General features: G+C 39.4%; 1 protein-coding gene across 5 annotated transcripts; it reads left to right on the plus strand.

Annotated features, from left to right (window-relative positions):
- Window positions 1–2835: 2835 nt before the first annotated feature.
- Window positions 2836–14702, plus strand: LOC146157191 (uncharacterized). Of its 5 annotated transcripts, none has more exons than XM_083387187.1 (8): window positions 3703–3817; window positions 4217–4287; window positions 7673–7816; window positions 9226–9361; window positions 10020–10097; window positions 10660–10832; window positions 11173–11398; window positions 13766–14702. In XM_083387187.1, exons 1-8 carry the CDS (start codon window positions 3791–3793, stop codon window positions 14054–14056), a joined length of 1146 nt encoding a protein of 381 aa, XP_083243313.1. In that variant the 5' UTR covers window positions 3703–3790; the 3' UTR covers window positions 14057–14702. The 5 variants fall into 5 exon arrangements, with proteins under 5 accessions (XP_083243317.1, XP_083243313.1, XP_083243315.1 ...); XM_083387189.1 differs by having other exon boundaries at window positions 7697–7816; XM_083387191.1 differs by lacking the exons at window positions 3703–3817; window positions 4217–4287 and adding an exon at window positions 2836–2974.
- The last annotated feature ends 496 nt before the right edge of the window (window positions 14703–15198 follow it).

Here is a 15198-nt window from a genome sequence, read left to right on the forward strand (position 1 = left end):
CGATAGAAACATCTCTTAAACAGGAATATTTACGTAGTGGGTATTTTCCTTTTTTGTTTTGCTCGCTGATCTATTTATTAAAGTCCAAATTAATAGCATCAATCATTGGTGTGGTACAATATTTATAGAGAGACTATGTACTATGTGACTGCTGAAACATTAGAGAATTTAAGGTGTATATTAATTAAAGTACTAGGCATAATGACAGGATACCATATTTGAGCTTAAAAAGATCGAAATAAACCGACTTGAGCCTCAATCTAAGACATTTCATTCTATGTTGTATAATTAATTTTTTGTTGTTGTTTTTTCAGCCGCCAAGTTTAATTAGGTCATCTTATTATATTTCTTGATAACGTTCGGAGTCAGAAATTAAAGCGGGATTTGAGCATGGGTTACCTTGTTACGCTTTTGTTTTGAAAACGATGTATAAACCCTACCGGGTCTTTATAGAATCGGTGCCCCATTGAAAAGGGTTTTTTCGCGTTGTGTATGAGCCAAAGGTAACGCAGTGGCGATATAAAAACCTACGTTTGTTGTTTTAAAATACGTTACCAACGTCAATGCTTGCGTTTATAGTTAGTTTTTGTTAAAGTAAAACTAGAAAGCTTTCGAAGTGTTTACAAATTGTGAATTTTCTCCATGCATTTTCGACATTTTCAAGAAAAATGTTGAGATTTATGTATATGTTTCAGCATCTAAAAATGTAAACAGAAGTACCTAAAACTATTGGGTTTCGCCTTTGTTCTGAAAACGCTGTTTAACTTCACATGTGATAAAATTCGTTTTGCGTTATAAATAAGACCCCTGTTAGTCTCCTCACTCTTATGAAAGGCACTTTGCATTGAAAAATCTGTGCTTACAAATTTGGTACTTATTCATACCGTGAAAACAACGTGAATCGCGCGACCTTCTTTTTTAAAATGATTAATTAAAGTAAATTCGAATTTGTGATACAGGCTTCCACAGACGTGGAAACTAGAGAAAATTATATTTGTCTAACACCATTAATGAAGCAATTTTAACTCAATTGTAGTTTTCGCGAGTTTGGATTGTTCGGGATTTGTTTTCTAAATCTGTTTAGGATTGGGTACACTATGCACGGATCTGTAATGTAGCTTGATAATAAATTGCGAAGCCAAAAAGGTCGAGTAGATCGACATCATCTTGAATATAAAGACGTTTAGATACGAGCTTGTATCATCTTCTCTAATCTTATTTAGGAGAAGTTAAAATAAATAAATTTTATTTCTAATCTGATTTTGTAAAGTTACAATCACTCTAATCGTTCAAGCCTGGGCTGCGGGGATGAACTTGAAAATAAGTGTTATGCCATTTCACGAAGAAAAAGTGCCTTTTTGCAAAAAACAAAAAATAAAATTAATGTTTTCACTCTACATTAGAAAGGACGCTTACAAAAGACATAGCATCTAAAGAGGGCAAAGCATCTAAAGAGGGCCATGTCGCGGCCTTCAGAAAAAGTTCAGTTCTTCGATTTGCACCCCTGACCTACTTAACGTCCACAGCTGGCTCGGCTGGAAAGCTATACCCGACTAAAGCTAGATTCCCGAAATGCCTCGAGGCAAGCATCATCAGCCCGGTGAAAGTTCTGCGTCGCAATCAATCATCGTGTCATATAAAACGCGTTTTGATCCGGGCGAAACCCGAAACCGCAAGTATCGAACCCGACGGCGGAACTTTAAAAATTCCGGGCGCGTCTTGCGATCTATTTAACCGGCCGGTGTCCCTACTGACCTTGTGGCGCCGTCTCCGGAACCGCCGGACGGCCGAGTCGGCGCGCGAGCCCCCCCGAAAGGCACGCCGCCGCTACCAGGGGTAACCTTTGTGCGGGCGCCGCGGCAGAGTGTTTGGCCCACTGAAGAGGAATGTTGCCCGCTTGTTTTGGTGACGGCCGTTTTCTGCGGCCTCTCCAAAGGCCAACACCGGCTTTGTTGCACCCTGCAATTTTTATTACCGCGGCGGCTTGCACGCAGAAAGAATGTTTCGCGATAATTTTTAAAAGCAGCCTTAAAAAAGATGTAGGGTGGAAGTATGCAGCTAAGGATCAACAGGGACTTGCGATTGGCTAACCAATTTGTCGCATAAACAAGTTCAAAACGGCAGGAATGACCTGCGCACATCTGCTCAAACAATCTGATGCACATGCACATTGCGAATCGCTTGTCACTTATTAAAAATTAAAAATGACAAGGGTTCGGCAAATAACCGGGAAAAGCTGGTTTAACCGGAAAAATTAAAAGGTATCCTTTTCAAGGCAGTGCAAGCTAAAAATTTTCTTCGTAACTCAATAGACGACGAGTTTGCAAACCAGGAGAGTGGCCGTTTGGACAGATCGCAAATATTTGGCCTAAAACAGATAAACGGTCTGTAACAATGCTGCTTATTTGGCGGCAAACCAAATACTAAGCGTCAGTATAAGAGCAAAGCTTTGGCGACCCTATTCTTTTCATTGAACGTTTGTAAGTGAACAAAACATAAGACAAATAGCACAAATAGATTTGAATTAAATTAACAAGAGCCATATCATCATATTGTACCATACCCTCTTGGAATCAATTTCAACAAATCTAACCATGTTCATTGATGTAGTCGGCGACCCAACCAACTCAAACCGCGACCCATGGGCTGAGAAACACTGGCCTATAAATTGGCCTTAAATCCGCTTTTCGCGTTCTCCAAAAACCGGCCCGCATCGTGCGTTTTGATTTCGCCGTCTTACAGCGGGGCCCTGAAACCGGACACCATTAAAGCGAAAGGCCGTCCGCGTGGCCACGCTATGATTCGCCACGCCCGGACGCCTGTAATAATCTCGGAAGCAAATTGGTCGCGGACCGCGGTTTATTGCTAAAACAGCCGATCGACGAAGAGCGGTAAATACGCGAGAGAGAACTTTTTGGCCTCGAATTCGACCCAAACCGAACCTTAGCGACGAAAAGCGCATTTTCTATTATTGGTGAGTGTTTTTTTTTGTGTGTGTTTAAGAGTGAAGGGTGGCAAATGTTTTTCGTGCTGTTTTAGTGATTTTATGAGCGGTAGCGTTTTTTGCCAGTTTGTCCGTAAATGACGCTCGTTAAACTAAGGGGAACATATTTCGGTGGAATGAAAGTCCCGACCCGTTTAGGCTCCTTTAAAGTTATAAAAATATATTTTTATTGAAACAATAACACATACCAGGAATAGGCTTAAAAAATGGGACATGCTTTTGTTGGAAACCCAAGTTTAAATAAAACTTGTGGGTTCTTTAATAGTTTCCTCATTAAAGGACCCACAAGTTATATTTAAGCTGGGGTTCCCAACAAAAGCAAATTTCAACGGTTATAAATGTCGTTTATGGAAATGTAGTTTAAAGTCGAAATTAAACAGCGTATGTTTGCGCGAAAGGGCTTTACTTTTAAACTGAACGTTTCACAGGAAAAGTAAAATAAAACGAAATAGGGGACGCGAGTTGTAAAGCAGCCATCAAATCGCGGACGCGAGTTTAAAGCCGAGACGGGCTCAAACACACAGAATTAGGTACAGTGACGCCTATTCCCACGTCAAGACAGGTTTAAATGATACACAAAAAGCACGCCGGGTGATTGTTTGGGGTCAAGCCGTCAGCTGAAAGGGGTCTTAAGTTTACCTTACACGCCCGATTTGGAATTTGTAGAAAAGGGCCTACAGGGGTGAAAATCGCATTGTTTCAGATCGTTAAACTTTAGGCGAAGGTTGCAAGATTATCTTGGCAGTTCTAGCTTTTCTGTGTCGGGAGATATATCGCCGAATTACAATGGATGAAAGCGAGACCAAGACAACGGTAAATTGCTAATTTGTCTTACGGACACTTGATAAATTTGAAGTAGTTCATTTAAGATGAAATACGCCTGGTAATATTTGGTTTATAATTAGCTCTAAGATTTGTGTTTGGTCCATTACAATTAAATTAAGGAAGCCTATAAAAGATTAAACTGAAATCGAAGGATTTTCAATTTGGTCGGTTTTCTTTAGGCTTTCCTTCTTCTTTCGTATTAATTTGATTTTATAAACGCGGCTCTTAATACATTGTAATTTTTGGTATTTTTATTAGCTTACCAAAATAAAAAAGATAAATAAAAAAGTTCGACCGAGAACATTTTTCACCTGGTGTTTTTATTGCTCTAAGTAACGCATGCAGAACATTGTCAATCTATTTAATTTGCTTTATACTTCAATGCAGTCCGAACAGGGTGCGTCTGAGCCGATTCCAAGAATAATCTTCACAGCATTTGATAGATATGACCCTCTGAGGTATCTTGCCTTGTTGTTTAACCCTTTTCGCCGACAGCGATTTTTATTTAAAATTGTTTTTTTTTGTTGTAATCAATTCCTCATGATTATGATTTGATTTCAAGATGAGCTTGTTTTGCTCCTTATGTGACATGCTAATCGTGAAAAACTAACAAAAACATACAATCCGATATTAATACGGACGATGAATTCATAGAGACTAACCTTCACAATTAAAAAAATCGTTTATACTACCATGCTGTTTTAATTTATACTTACGTCCTGCAAGTGCGCGACATGATTAAAATAGGTTTAATTTAACTACTAACCGTAATTGATAGCCGTATTTGTCCTATTCAAAAAATGAAAACAAGAGGTACTGTTGTCAAATTATATTTCACCGTTAACTTTTGCACAAAGTGCTTTATCCATCAGGTCAGACTAACTAAGAACTTCAATAATAAATGAGAGGTTATATGTGGGCTTGTCAATCAAAAAATATCAGTCCGTAAAAATTGCCCCTCAATTCACAGTATTTCAACAAGACAAATAACATAGGCAAAACCTACGATTTAAAATTTTAAACTTTCGTTAAATTCCAACGTTTAAAGGTAACTTTTTCCAAGTTGTGTTAAAACGTTAATTCCCCTCCGGTTATGAACCTGAAGTTTGATAAATTTACCTTTAAAGGTAAAATAGCTGCGTAGGATCGCAAATCACGGGCATCCCTACATTAAACAACAGTATATAGGGTGTTAATGAAAAAGTCGCGTCGGGCGTATTTCAGGATTAAATTCCAGGCACGCCCGAAAAGCATCTGAGGCCTTAATAGCGTCCAACAGAACAACGAGGGTACATGTATAGTCACATGGGGGATTAAAGGGTGACAAACAATGGCGTAAATTAAAACCCTTTGGGCACAATTGGGCGACGCGCGATTTTGCGGCGTCGATGTTTGGCGGAACGCTTGTTAACAAACACTCCACAAGTTTTTCGAGGGCTTGCGGTCGCTAAAGCTGACCAAAGAGTCGTCCTAGGACCTAGGCCAATAGCCGCTTTAAATCGACTGGCGGTATGTAAGCGAAAAAGTGTTTTTGAGGGCGTGAGATATATTGCTTTCGGATTTCGCCTTCAAAGTCAATGGCCGACAACTTTTCGCGCTATTTTAAAAGGATGCCCGATAGTCCAGGGTTTCTTAAACTTTTTTAACGGTGAACCCTTAAAAAATATTTCGCGTAATCAACATGATTTATTTAAAGCTGACGTCATACATTGACGTAATAGAAAGTACACCCAGAAAACCTGCTGTTTTCGGTCCAAAAAATGTGAAATCGAAATGGAGTTGAAATGCATTCAGTGCTAAAACGATGTTTTAAATAGGCCTTCATGGCACCCCTAAAACTAGTTGACGTACGCCAAGGGTTCCAATTAACCCCTTTTCAGAACCACTGCTCTATAGATACATCTTCACAAACTTATAGCGAGCGAATAGGACAAACAAAAAACATTATTGGAAGAGCACGTTTTTAAAAATAATACACGTCACGTCACTTTATATGAAGTTTTCAAGTGGTCGAGACTTAGTTAATATTGTTCACATGGCCACATGGGTATAGTACTTTCTGGTTTACGCCGCGTTGATTGTGTAAATATATACACTACAAAGAGCTTTTCTCGCCGAACAAAATATTAAACGTAATTCGGCGACCTTATTATATGCTAAACAATTTTTCGCAGGGAAGCACATGTTGTACAAGGGTCTGCTGACTGCAACGCAACAAATATACTGCACTTTTCGAAAGTTTTGCCAATGCGGTATTTAAAGGATCGTAATTTTGTGATGTTTTTATTTTCTTTTTAACCATGGCTACGAGTATTCCATTTTTATAGCCATCGTAATGGCTGAAATAGTCCTAATCGGTAGCAAAACCACCCGAAGAGCCTGTCCTTCAATCCGATAGGTTTCCATCTCTTAAGCAAAACCTTCTCCGCGTATTTCGCTCGTTTTGAAGCAGCCGGTCGCGTCCCAAATACACAACGCCGGGGATTTAAACGTACTGCTGGTTCTCGGCGAATCTCAAAGCGCCCATAAAGGGTTCGCGATGCTTTAACTTAAAAAAAACGAAGGACAACAAACGGTCAACACTCGAAGTGCCGGGCCGGCGGCTGAAGGGCGTATTCAGGGCCATTGTTCGAGCAAAGCGAATTCAGCGGCCGGCAGCAGCCTACGCGTGGGTCCTGTCCTGAGAGCGGGCTATAGGGGGAGGCGAGATAATTTAATTTCGCCGCGTCGTCCTCTTGTCTTGGAATTTAGTCGGAAATCGTTGGAGCGGAGCGGGCACAGGGACGCGATAAAAATTCGGTTCACTCATTCTCGTTTCTCGTGTGTTCGACGTTGAGTCTTGCTAGGGAGGTTTAGTCGTTGTACATTCGGTTTTGATTATTCGAACGAGCATGAGCTTAAAGTTCGACAGCGAGCAGAAAAAGTGGAACGGCCATTCGTCCACCAATTCGGACAGAGGCAGCATTACGTGAGTTTTCCTGGCACTATTTTTGCGTCTTATCTGAGCTTCTATGGCGTTTATTGTGATTTATCGTTCGTCTTGTGTCGCGCTTTGTTTTTCCGCAACTTTGATTGCGTATAAGGTACTAACCTCGAAAAGCTGACTTGTAGCTGTGCAAAAATTATGCCAAGTCGGCCTAAATGATTTTTTTGCTTGATATTCATATACTTTAATTGCATGTGTAGAGTAGGCCTATGCTTTACCTTTCAAGATTAAAATGTTTTTCTTGTTTATGCATAAAGAACTGTTGGTATTTGGAGTTTTTGTTTTCATTTAATAAATATTTATTCGATAATCTTAGTATGGCCAATACGTGTGAAGTCCATAAGACATACCGTAATCTTGATTACTAAAGCAGCCGTTTCAAATTGCTTTGGTGCGGTTAGATTCGATTGAAGGTTAAATTTTGTTACCTTTATGGATCTGATACATTCATCGGGCGTTTAGTCTCGGTCCTTTTTTACCGACTTGGTTTTGGTGGCACAGCCTACTTGTGGTTTACAGTACACACAACGGAAGTTTAAGTGTTCTTAAATTGGGACTCCCGCAAACGCGGAAGAACTTTTAAGTCCGTTTTGCCGTTTGAATAGTTTAAGTGCATTTTTTTGTGTAAACATAATATTTTTGGTAGAATACTTTAAAAAAAACACATTTTTGCCTGCGGAGGGAAAGTGTCCCATAAATACAAGCATTTTGATACTATTGTTTCAAAGAAGTCTAACATCGTATGTTAATTTTGAACTGAAAAAAAGACGCTGCCATAAGATCGGAATTAATCCATTGGTAGGCCCAGTACAGATTACATTTCACAAAGTGACACTGGAACACTCTTCATTTACCAGGGACTACCTTCCTGTTATGAGCAGACTCAGTCCACGAGGCAGCATGACTTCTTCGGCACTCGCAACCTACCACGGCAGCCCGACCCACCAGAGCTGGGACAGCGCAATGAACGACATTCTCAGCGTGCTGCGAATTCAGTACAGGTCAGACAATAATCATTCGGTACCCTGTCCAGTCTTGGACACAGGAATAATTCTAGCTGTCTATAATTCAAACAATTGCAGCAAAATGCTAAACAGATTTGTGTGAATGGCTGCTGATGTTCCCAAATTGCAGTTCTGTTCTTTTCAAATTTTGCCGAAAATGCTAGGCTTTTTGGTCAAATGGCATGTTCATTCTGTCAGTTGGAACAAATAGTTTAAATTACTATCCTTAGGTCGGAACGACTTGTAAATGAATTTTACAGTCTGAAATGCATGAACTATTCTATCAAAAATAGTTATTTAAACTAAATTGATTGCGAATCCATTCTAGTTCAAATGATAGTTTAGGCCTTCGGGATATTTATTATTCAAGATTCTAATTATATATCCCATTTGGAAAAACTGAAATTTTCTAATATAATTTGAAATACAACTAGAATGCTCTAATTTTAATTGTAATCTGTAATATGGAAAAGCTCAAGCAAATCTATTTGTACAAGTCTGGCTCTGTCAATGTGTTGTCGAATTTTCTCCAACTTGGTACGCATTCAGCAGCTGAGAGGTACGCACGATTAGTTCAACTCGTTTATTTCAGTTTGTATTCGCAGTGAAAGTGGCAAATTAAAAGGTGTTCTTAAATGTTTAAAAATTAGGTAGCACTGGTAAAAAATGCGTTAAAGGTTTGATAGGAAAAAAATAAAAATGTTTGATATTTACCAGCAAAAGTATCGTTTGAAAATGGCGCGCTTTTTTGAAATGGTGATATTGCAAAAATATATCGCGAACCATTAGTTTTAAATTCCAGTAGCCTCCGATTGAAAACAAACTGACAAAAGGTAGGACAACACTTATTGTGACTATTACCGGATTATGTGTCACAAAACAACCGCATCATTTAAAAATGTCTTCTATGGCTTTTCATTAATTATTCACGTCGGATTTTCGCGCCAAACTATAAAGGTTAACAAGTGGTCAAAACACAATAAATCCGATTCAACTAGGAAAACGTTTTCTAGGAAAACCTAAACAAAACATCTTTGCAAACAACGCTGTCCTATCATGCGAAAAAACAAACATAAAATGCGTATATCGCTTTTAAACACCTTCATATGAAATTAAACGTTGAACCTTCGCCATACAAAGCCACTTACTTTTTACAGTCCACGTTTATACAGTTATACCTAATAACACAACAGCTACAGAGTCGGTTGAAAAATCCAAGTCCGACTCCGGTCTAATAGATAAACTCGAGTAGCGACTTCCGAGTCCTACTTCGTCCCACTTGCGGATTTTACTCCAGCGAAATAAACCGACATCGTCGAGTCTCTATAATCCCGTGTTCGACTCCTGTGCAATAAACCGACTCCGACTTCGTGGACCTTCTAAATAGCATGAATACGTCACTGCAGAAACGACGATGATGTCATGATGTTCCTGACCGACCCGGAGAAGATCAAGCAGTTGCAGTACAGCACGGCGGCCAAGATGGAGTGGAACAGAAGAGTCATCAAAGAGGAGATGGATTCTGGCATCCACAGTCCCCCGGTAAGCAACGGCAATCAAAATGCCCACATAGCAGTTTTGTAAACATAACAAGTTCATCGAATTCAATTAGGTGCTAGTCAAGGTAGAATAAATTACAAGTGAATTCATTTGAAAATTTTAAGCTTTCAAGCAAGGGCTTCTGTGTCGGTTAACAACAACCTTAACCGACATCAACTCCGGTTTTGGCAAATAAAACGATCCCGAGTCTGTCTTCCGAATCCCGAGTCCGACTTCAGCCAAACGTGATTTCGTGGACTCCTATACTGATAGAGTGTGTTTCACCCATTTACGTAACTGAAATAAGGTGGATATTCAGCAATCTATTTATAAGAGTGTCATAAAGTTGATCCACCCACAATACGTGGTTGGCGAATATTTTACCACTTACCTAGTTCGACTCCGACTCCGCACCCCTACTTCAAGCCCCGGGACAAGCTACTTTTCTCCTTAAGTTAAGTTAGGCCAATAACACAAAATTAAAAAAAAAAATTAGTCATGAGTTATATGTCGATAAGTACACAAAAACGCAAGATATATCAGGCAAATTGGATTCATTACAAAATCGAGTTCGATAACACCGTTTGTACTGCGAACTGGCAGACTGGATGTTCTGTAATTACCAGAGGGTCGGATTCTCATGGTAATTGTACTTTTTCAGAGATCACGAAGAATCGCCAAAGAAGTGGCGATCGACTACATCAGAAGATACCTGGACGGCGAGGAAGAAAGAGTTGACGTAAGAAACGTTCGCTATTAGAGACTTTATGCGGTTAGATGCAGTTCAGTCTTTAGAAATAGTGGCCTCCATTTCCCAGCTAACTTAACTCAGCCTACAACTACATACCCACACAGGCAAAATATTTGTTATTTTCTGTGTTCTGTAGTACAATAACTGCAAATTAATAATGCCATGTTAATCTGCAAAGCATCCAAAAACGCGCCAGTGGAAATGTACAACTATAGGGATGTCCTGTAATTTTAGATCCAAGGCGGTTCCAGATGCCAAGTGATGGTATTGATTGGTGTTTGCCAAAAGAGGGGTGGGTTTCGCTCCAATTCCACACTGTCATAGGCATTTCAGGGGTACTTATAGATCTAACGCCACTTTCTACTTTAGTCAAGTGCATTCTTAGGCAATATGGTTAGTTAACAATTTTGTTATCTGTTTGTCTTGTTTTAAAATAGAATGGTATGGATCGCAAAACTTCAAATATATATCAAGTATCGGTTTCATACAAAGAAAGTATAGGACATTAATTTTTAAAAAATATTGTGCAAAATATATCTTTTCCCTGCAGATGCTGCGAAAGATTCACGCCTTCCAGGCGGAAAAGGACGACTTGCTCACCACGGTTGTGGAGCTCGAACGGGAAGTGAAGATGTACAAGGAAGATGGATCAAAGCTGAAGGCGGAAAACGCGGTTTTGAAAGACGAACTGGACAAACTCAGGACCGACGAGGGTTCTTTGAGGTACGCCCACGATTTTGTGACATTAGCTTAAACCGATTTTTTGTTTAGTAAATTCAGTTGGTATATCGTGCTTTGGTGGAGAGTAAACACGGTTGTGATAACTATTGGTAAAATCAATTTATTTTCTTTTGACTTGCGTGGTTTCATATCTGGAAAATTGAATACTGCACTTAAAGTAATATTAAGTTGCATTCTTTCGGGAATGTAAGGGGCAGATACTTCGTCACAGATAAAGTATTTTTTGCAAATGACGTTGGACCAATTTTTTTTTGCAAATAGGCTACTTGACTCAAACCAAACGCGCGTTTTTAACAGTTTCACGCGCGCTCTCTCTTTGTAGGGGCGACAACCAGGGCCTGCGCATCGAGAATCAGAAGACGCGCGACGAAAACGAGCTGGTGCGCGGCGAAAACTCCAAGCTGAGAGACGAGAACAAGAAACTGCGACTGGAGAACCAGGACCTGAGGAACGAAAACGGTGCGCTTCGCTCCGAGAACCAGAAAGTTCGCAGTGATAATGGCAAACTGAGGGACGAGGCCGGCGAAATGCGCAGCGAAAACATGAAGGTAAGGTTCGGGTGGTTAGGTGTTTGCCATAGGCGTAGCCAGGGGGCCATCAGGGGCCATGCCCCCTCACAAACAAAAAATCATAAAAATTGTACACTTAATAATAATTTGTATTGTAGCATTTATAAGCAGTACCACAACCGTCGATCACAGGAATGTCACACCATCAATTGTCATGCACTGTAACTGTTACATCACAAACGATGTAGTTATTATTACGTTTGTTATACTTATTAATGTAGTTTTACTACTTTTTAGTCATTTTGTTTTTGATCTTTGATTTGTTTGTGAGTATTGCGTTAAAAATCAGTCAGTTGCTGCTCGAAACGGTTTGCTAGCATATTTATTTGTGTTCGATGCGGCAGTTCATACAATGTCAATAGCTAAACAAAAAAGTTCAAACTTTCGGTCCCCCCAAAAATTTCGGCTGGCTGCACCACTGGTGTTTGCGTACATTTTTACAATCCTTAACTCAATTCAACGTTGGAAAAAAATAAGCTGTTAATGTAATTGCCATTCAAGTCATGGATTTAACATTTTTACCATAATATACACTTTAAAGTTCGCATTGGACATGGTTAGTTTCTTTGCGAAGGTTCTTCTGATAAGAAGCTTATTTTTCACGTCATAATACCGATAATATTGATGCCTATTGTTACACAAATAAACTCTCGGCAAGAAACAATCAAAATCCACTACGCACCGAACAGCGGTGACTTGGTAAATAACATAGTAGCATAGTAGGGCGGGGTGGGTTTATAAAGTTGATTCGGGTTATAATTAGCCTTTTTTGTTAAATGAATCTGATTTGTAAAAGGTTTGATTCACATCTGAGACAAGTGCTAGGCGGGAGGTGGAGGGGAAGGGGAACTGCAGAATGTGTCTTTTAATATATACAGTCATGTACAATTGAACATTCCGCAAGTTTTCTGTATTCACCACATAATAAAACAAATATTAACATATTTTGGGATAAAAATGCGCATAAGCAGCACGCATACCTAAAGAAATATACACCGAAACAAGGCATTTTTCCGAGTTTAGCCAGTTTCAGACAATGGATAGTTGGTGCTTTCTATTTGTTAATTATAAACAATGATAAGCAAAATGACTAGACTTGATTACGTCTGCGACCTGTCGAAGCGCCATATGACTTGAATTATGCTCATGCGAAAAAGTCACAAAAATTATATCTCTGCTGAAAATAAAAAAAGGAAACCAAAATGCAAAAAAGTAGGACATTGGACCAGTGTATTAACACAATTTATTTCTCTTTTCTCACAAAATAGGACAAATTCTCATAAAGTAGGACGTCTGATAGCCCTAATTATAGGTATGACCGTTTATATCGGATCAGAGCCGATACCTGGGGCCAAGTGGTAGTATCGGCAATCGTCCGATACTGGTCTGGCACCGGTGCTGACTAGATTCCAAATTAATATAGAAATTGAAGTCATTTTTATCCATCGCAGCGATTTCATCTTCGAAAGATAAAATTATAAAATAATAAATGTACTGGAGAGCAACTAAGTAATAAAAGGACTGGAGATCAACTAATCTATTAAACGGTAAACCAATCTTGACCTGATAGCCCGGTAAAAATTGCATTTTAACGTTTTAATTTCTCTATTGTTCTTGTTCGGGCATAATAATGAAGTAATGTGGTATCGAAAAAAAAAACGCGATACTTTCTGTACAGAATATCGGGTATCGGAAAGAAATGCCAAGCAGAGTTGGATAAATTACATTAAGTCAGTTCAAATACAATTGTATTTACTCCCTTGAATGTTTTAATTACATTACAATTATTATTACTTTAAAAACTGAATTAATTCCACCAATTACAATTTTCAGCATAGAAACTTTAATTTTCTTTATATCAATGTATTGAGCCAAAATTTTAGCAAATGATTAGAATTACACAGAATGAACATGCCTCAATTATAATTACAGTAAAACTTAGTACACCGAAAGCCATCGCAGACTCACCGAATCTGTTGATCTATGATGCAAGCAGAGTAGACTAGAAAAAAAACTAGCCTGCAGTGAGGTTCGAACTCACTGCAGGCTAGTTGTTTTACTGGTCTGCTCTGCTTACATCATAGATCAACAGATTCGGTGAGTCTGCGATGGCTTTCGGTGTACTAATTATACGTAAGCCGTAGTCGGCCAAAAAGCAGCTTCGAAGGGCTAGATCTCAGCTATTAACACACATATGTGTGAATGTTTCATTGAATACAGTAAAACTTGTAATTAATTACATGGATTACAAATACAAATTACAATTGATCCAACTCTGATGTGAAGTATCGGACATAGCCAGCCCTAAAACAGACACACAACGCTTATACGACTCCTTTCCGACAGGTTCGCGGCGAGAACCAGGCTCTACGTGACGAAAACCAGGACGTGCGGGGCGAGAACTTGAAGTTGCGCGACAACAACACGGCTCTGCGCTCCGAGAACGACCGCTTCCGCTCCAGCAACGAAGGTTTGCTGTCCGAGAACCGCAAGACGTCGCGCGAGAACCTGGAGCTGCACGCGCGAGAAGACGAAATGAGGATGCTGGTGAACGTCATGCAGAGCCTCCTGGCCGGAAAGACCGGACCGGACTCGCGCGGAGGAGACGGACAGGCAGAAGAGGAAGAAAGCATGTAGACTGCACAAAATACTCGGCTCTTTTTACGCAAGGACAACAGCTTTTTTTCAGTTTTCGATCGCATTTAGCCCGTCGCCATGCCTTTTAATTACGATTTTTGAAGTTAAATTTGAAAGCGATGTGTTTTTGTAGCGTTCACTTGTCATTAGAAACATCACACCAGCCTTAACGTTACTTCTACAGACAATGTTTAGGCTTTAGTGCACATCAGAATGGACTTGACTACAATTTAAAGTTTTTAGACAATTATCAGAGATAAGTTAGTTTCTATAGCAACGTTATTTAAGTTTTACTTTTGGTAAGTGTTCGTTATTACCCTAAACTTGACTTATCTAATGACTGAAACCAAGTCGCTTTGAAAGATGGATATTTAACGATTTTTACAAACTTGTTCTCTTGGCGTTTCGCAAAAAATAGTGGCTGCTGATTAAGCGCTGCTTTCGTAGGCTACCTGCCGCAGTTCTCAGCGCAAATTGCACGATACAATACATTGCGAACGTTTTTTAAGTTGTACATATTCCATACAAATTATCCTGTGGGACATTTTGATACTGAATCGTTTTCTACGTTTTTTTGTTTTATGTTGAAAGCGCTTTGCACTTCTGCCCTTATTCAATACTGGTTACAATAAAAAAATATATTTCAGTCTTGTGACGCTTGCCAACCCAAGTCATATCGGGCACGTTAATCGAAACTTTTTGCAGTCCAGTATGGTCAAATTTGTCATGGTTCACTCAGCCTAGTTTTTAACTTCTGACAAAACAGCTAGTTTCCATTTTTTTAGCCGTTAATCCGAGAAGCAGATCAATCTACTGATCTAATGTTTTGGTCAGCCTTGGTTATTAGTACAAGTTGCGAAGTTAGATAACCAGTAAAAAACGTAGTTTGTTTTATGCATTAAGTTTAGGTCGTAGCCTATCTTTATAAAAAATATAGGTTGAGATTGTTGTTAGCGTTTGGATTCGGGTGGTCAGGTTTAGTACTATTAAACGAAATTAAACGAGTTTTTGCGTTTACTTACCACTAGATAAAATAACCGGCGTTGCCCAGGTCTAACTGATAAAGCAGGTGTGCAACCTTTTTGCCAACCTTTTTTTTTCTTTTTTTTGGCAACCTTTTTGGCACTGCGGACCGGTTTAAA

The sequence above is a fragment of the Ascidiella aspersa genome, chromosome 4 (genome assembly GCF_963924565.1).
Source record: "Ascidiella aspersa chromosome 4, kaAscAspe10.2, whole genome shotgun sequence".
Classification (NCBI taxonomy): Eukaryota; Metazoa; Chordata; class Ascidiacea; order Phlebobranchia; family Ascidiidae; genus Ascidiella; species Ascidiella aspersa.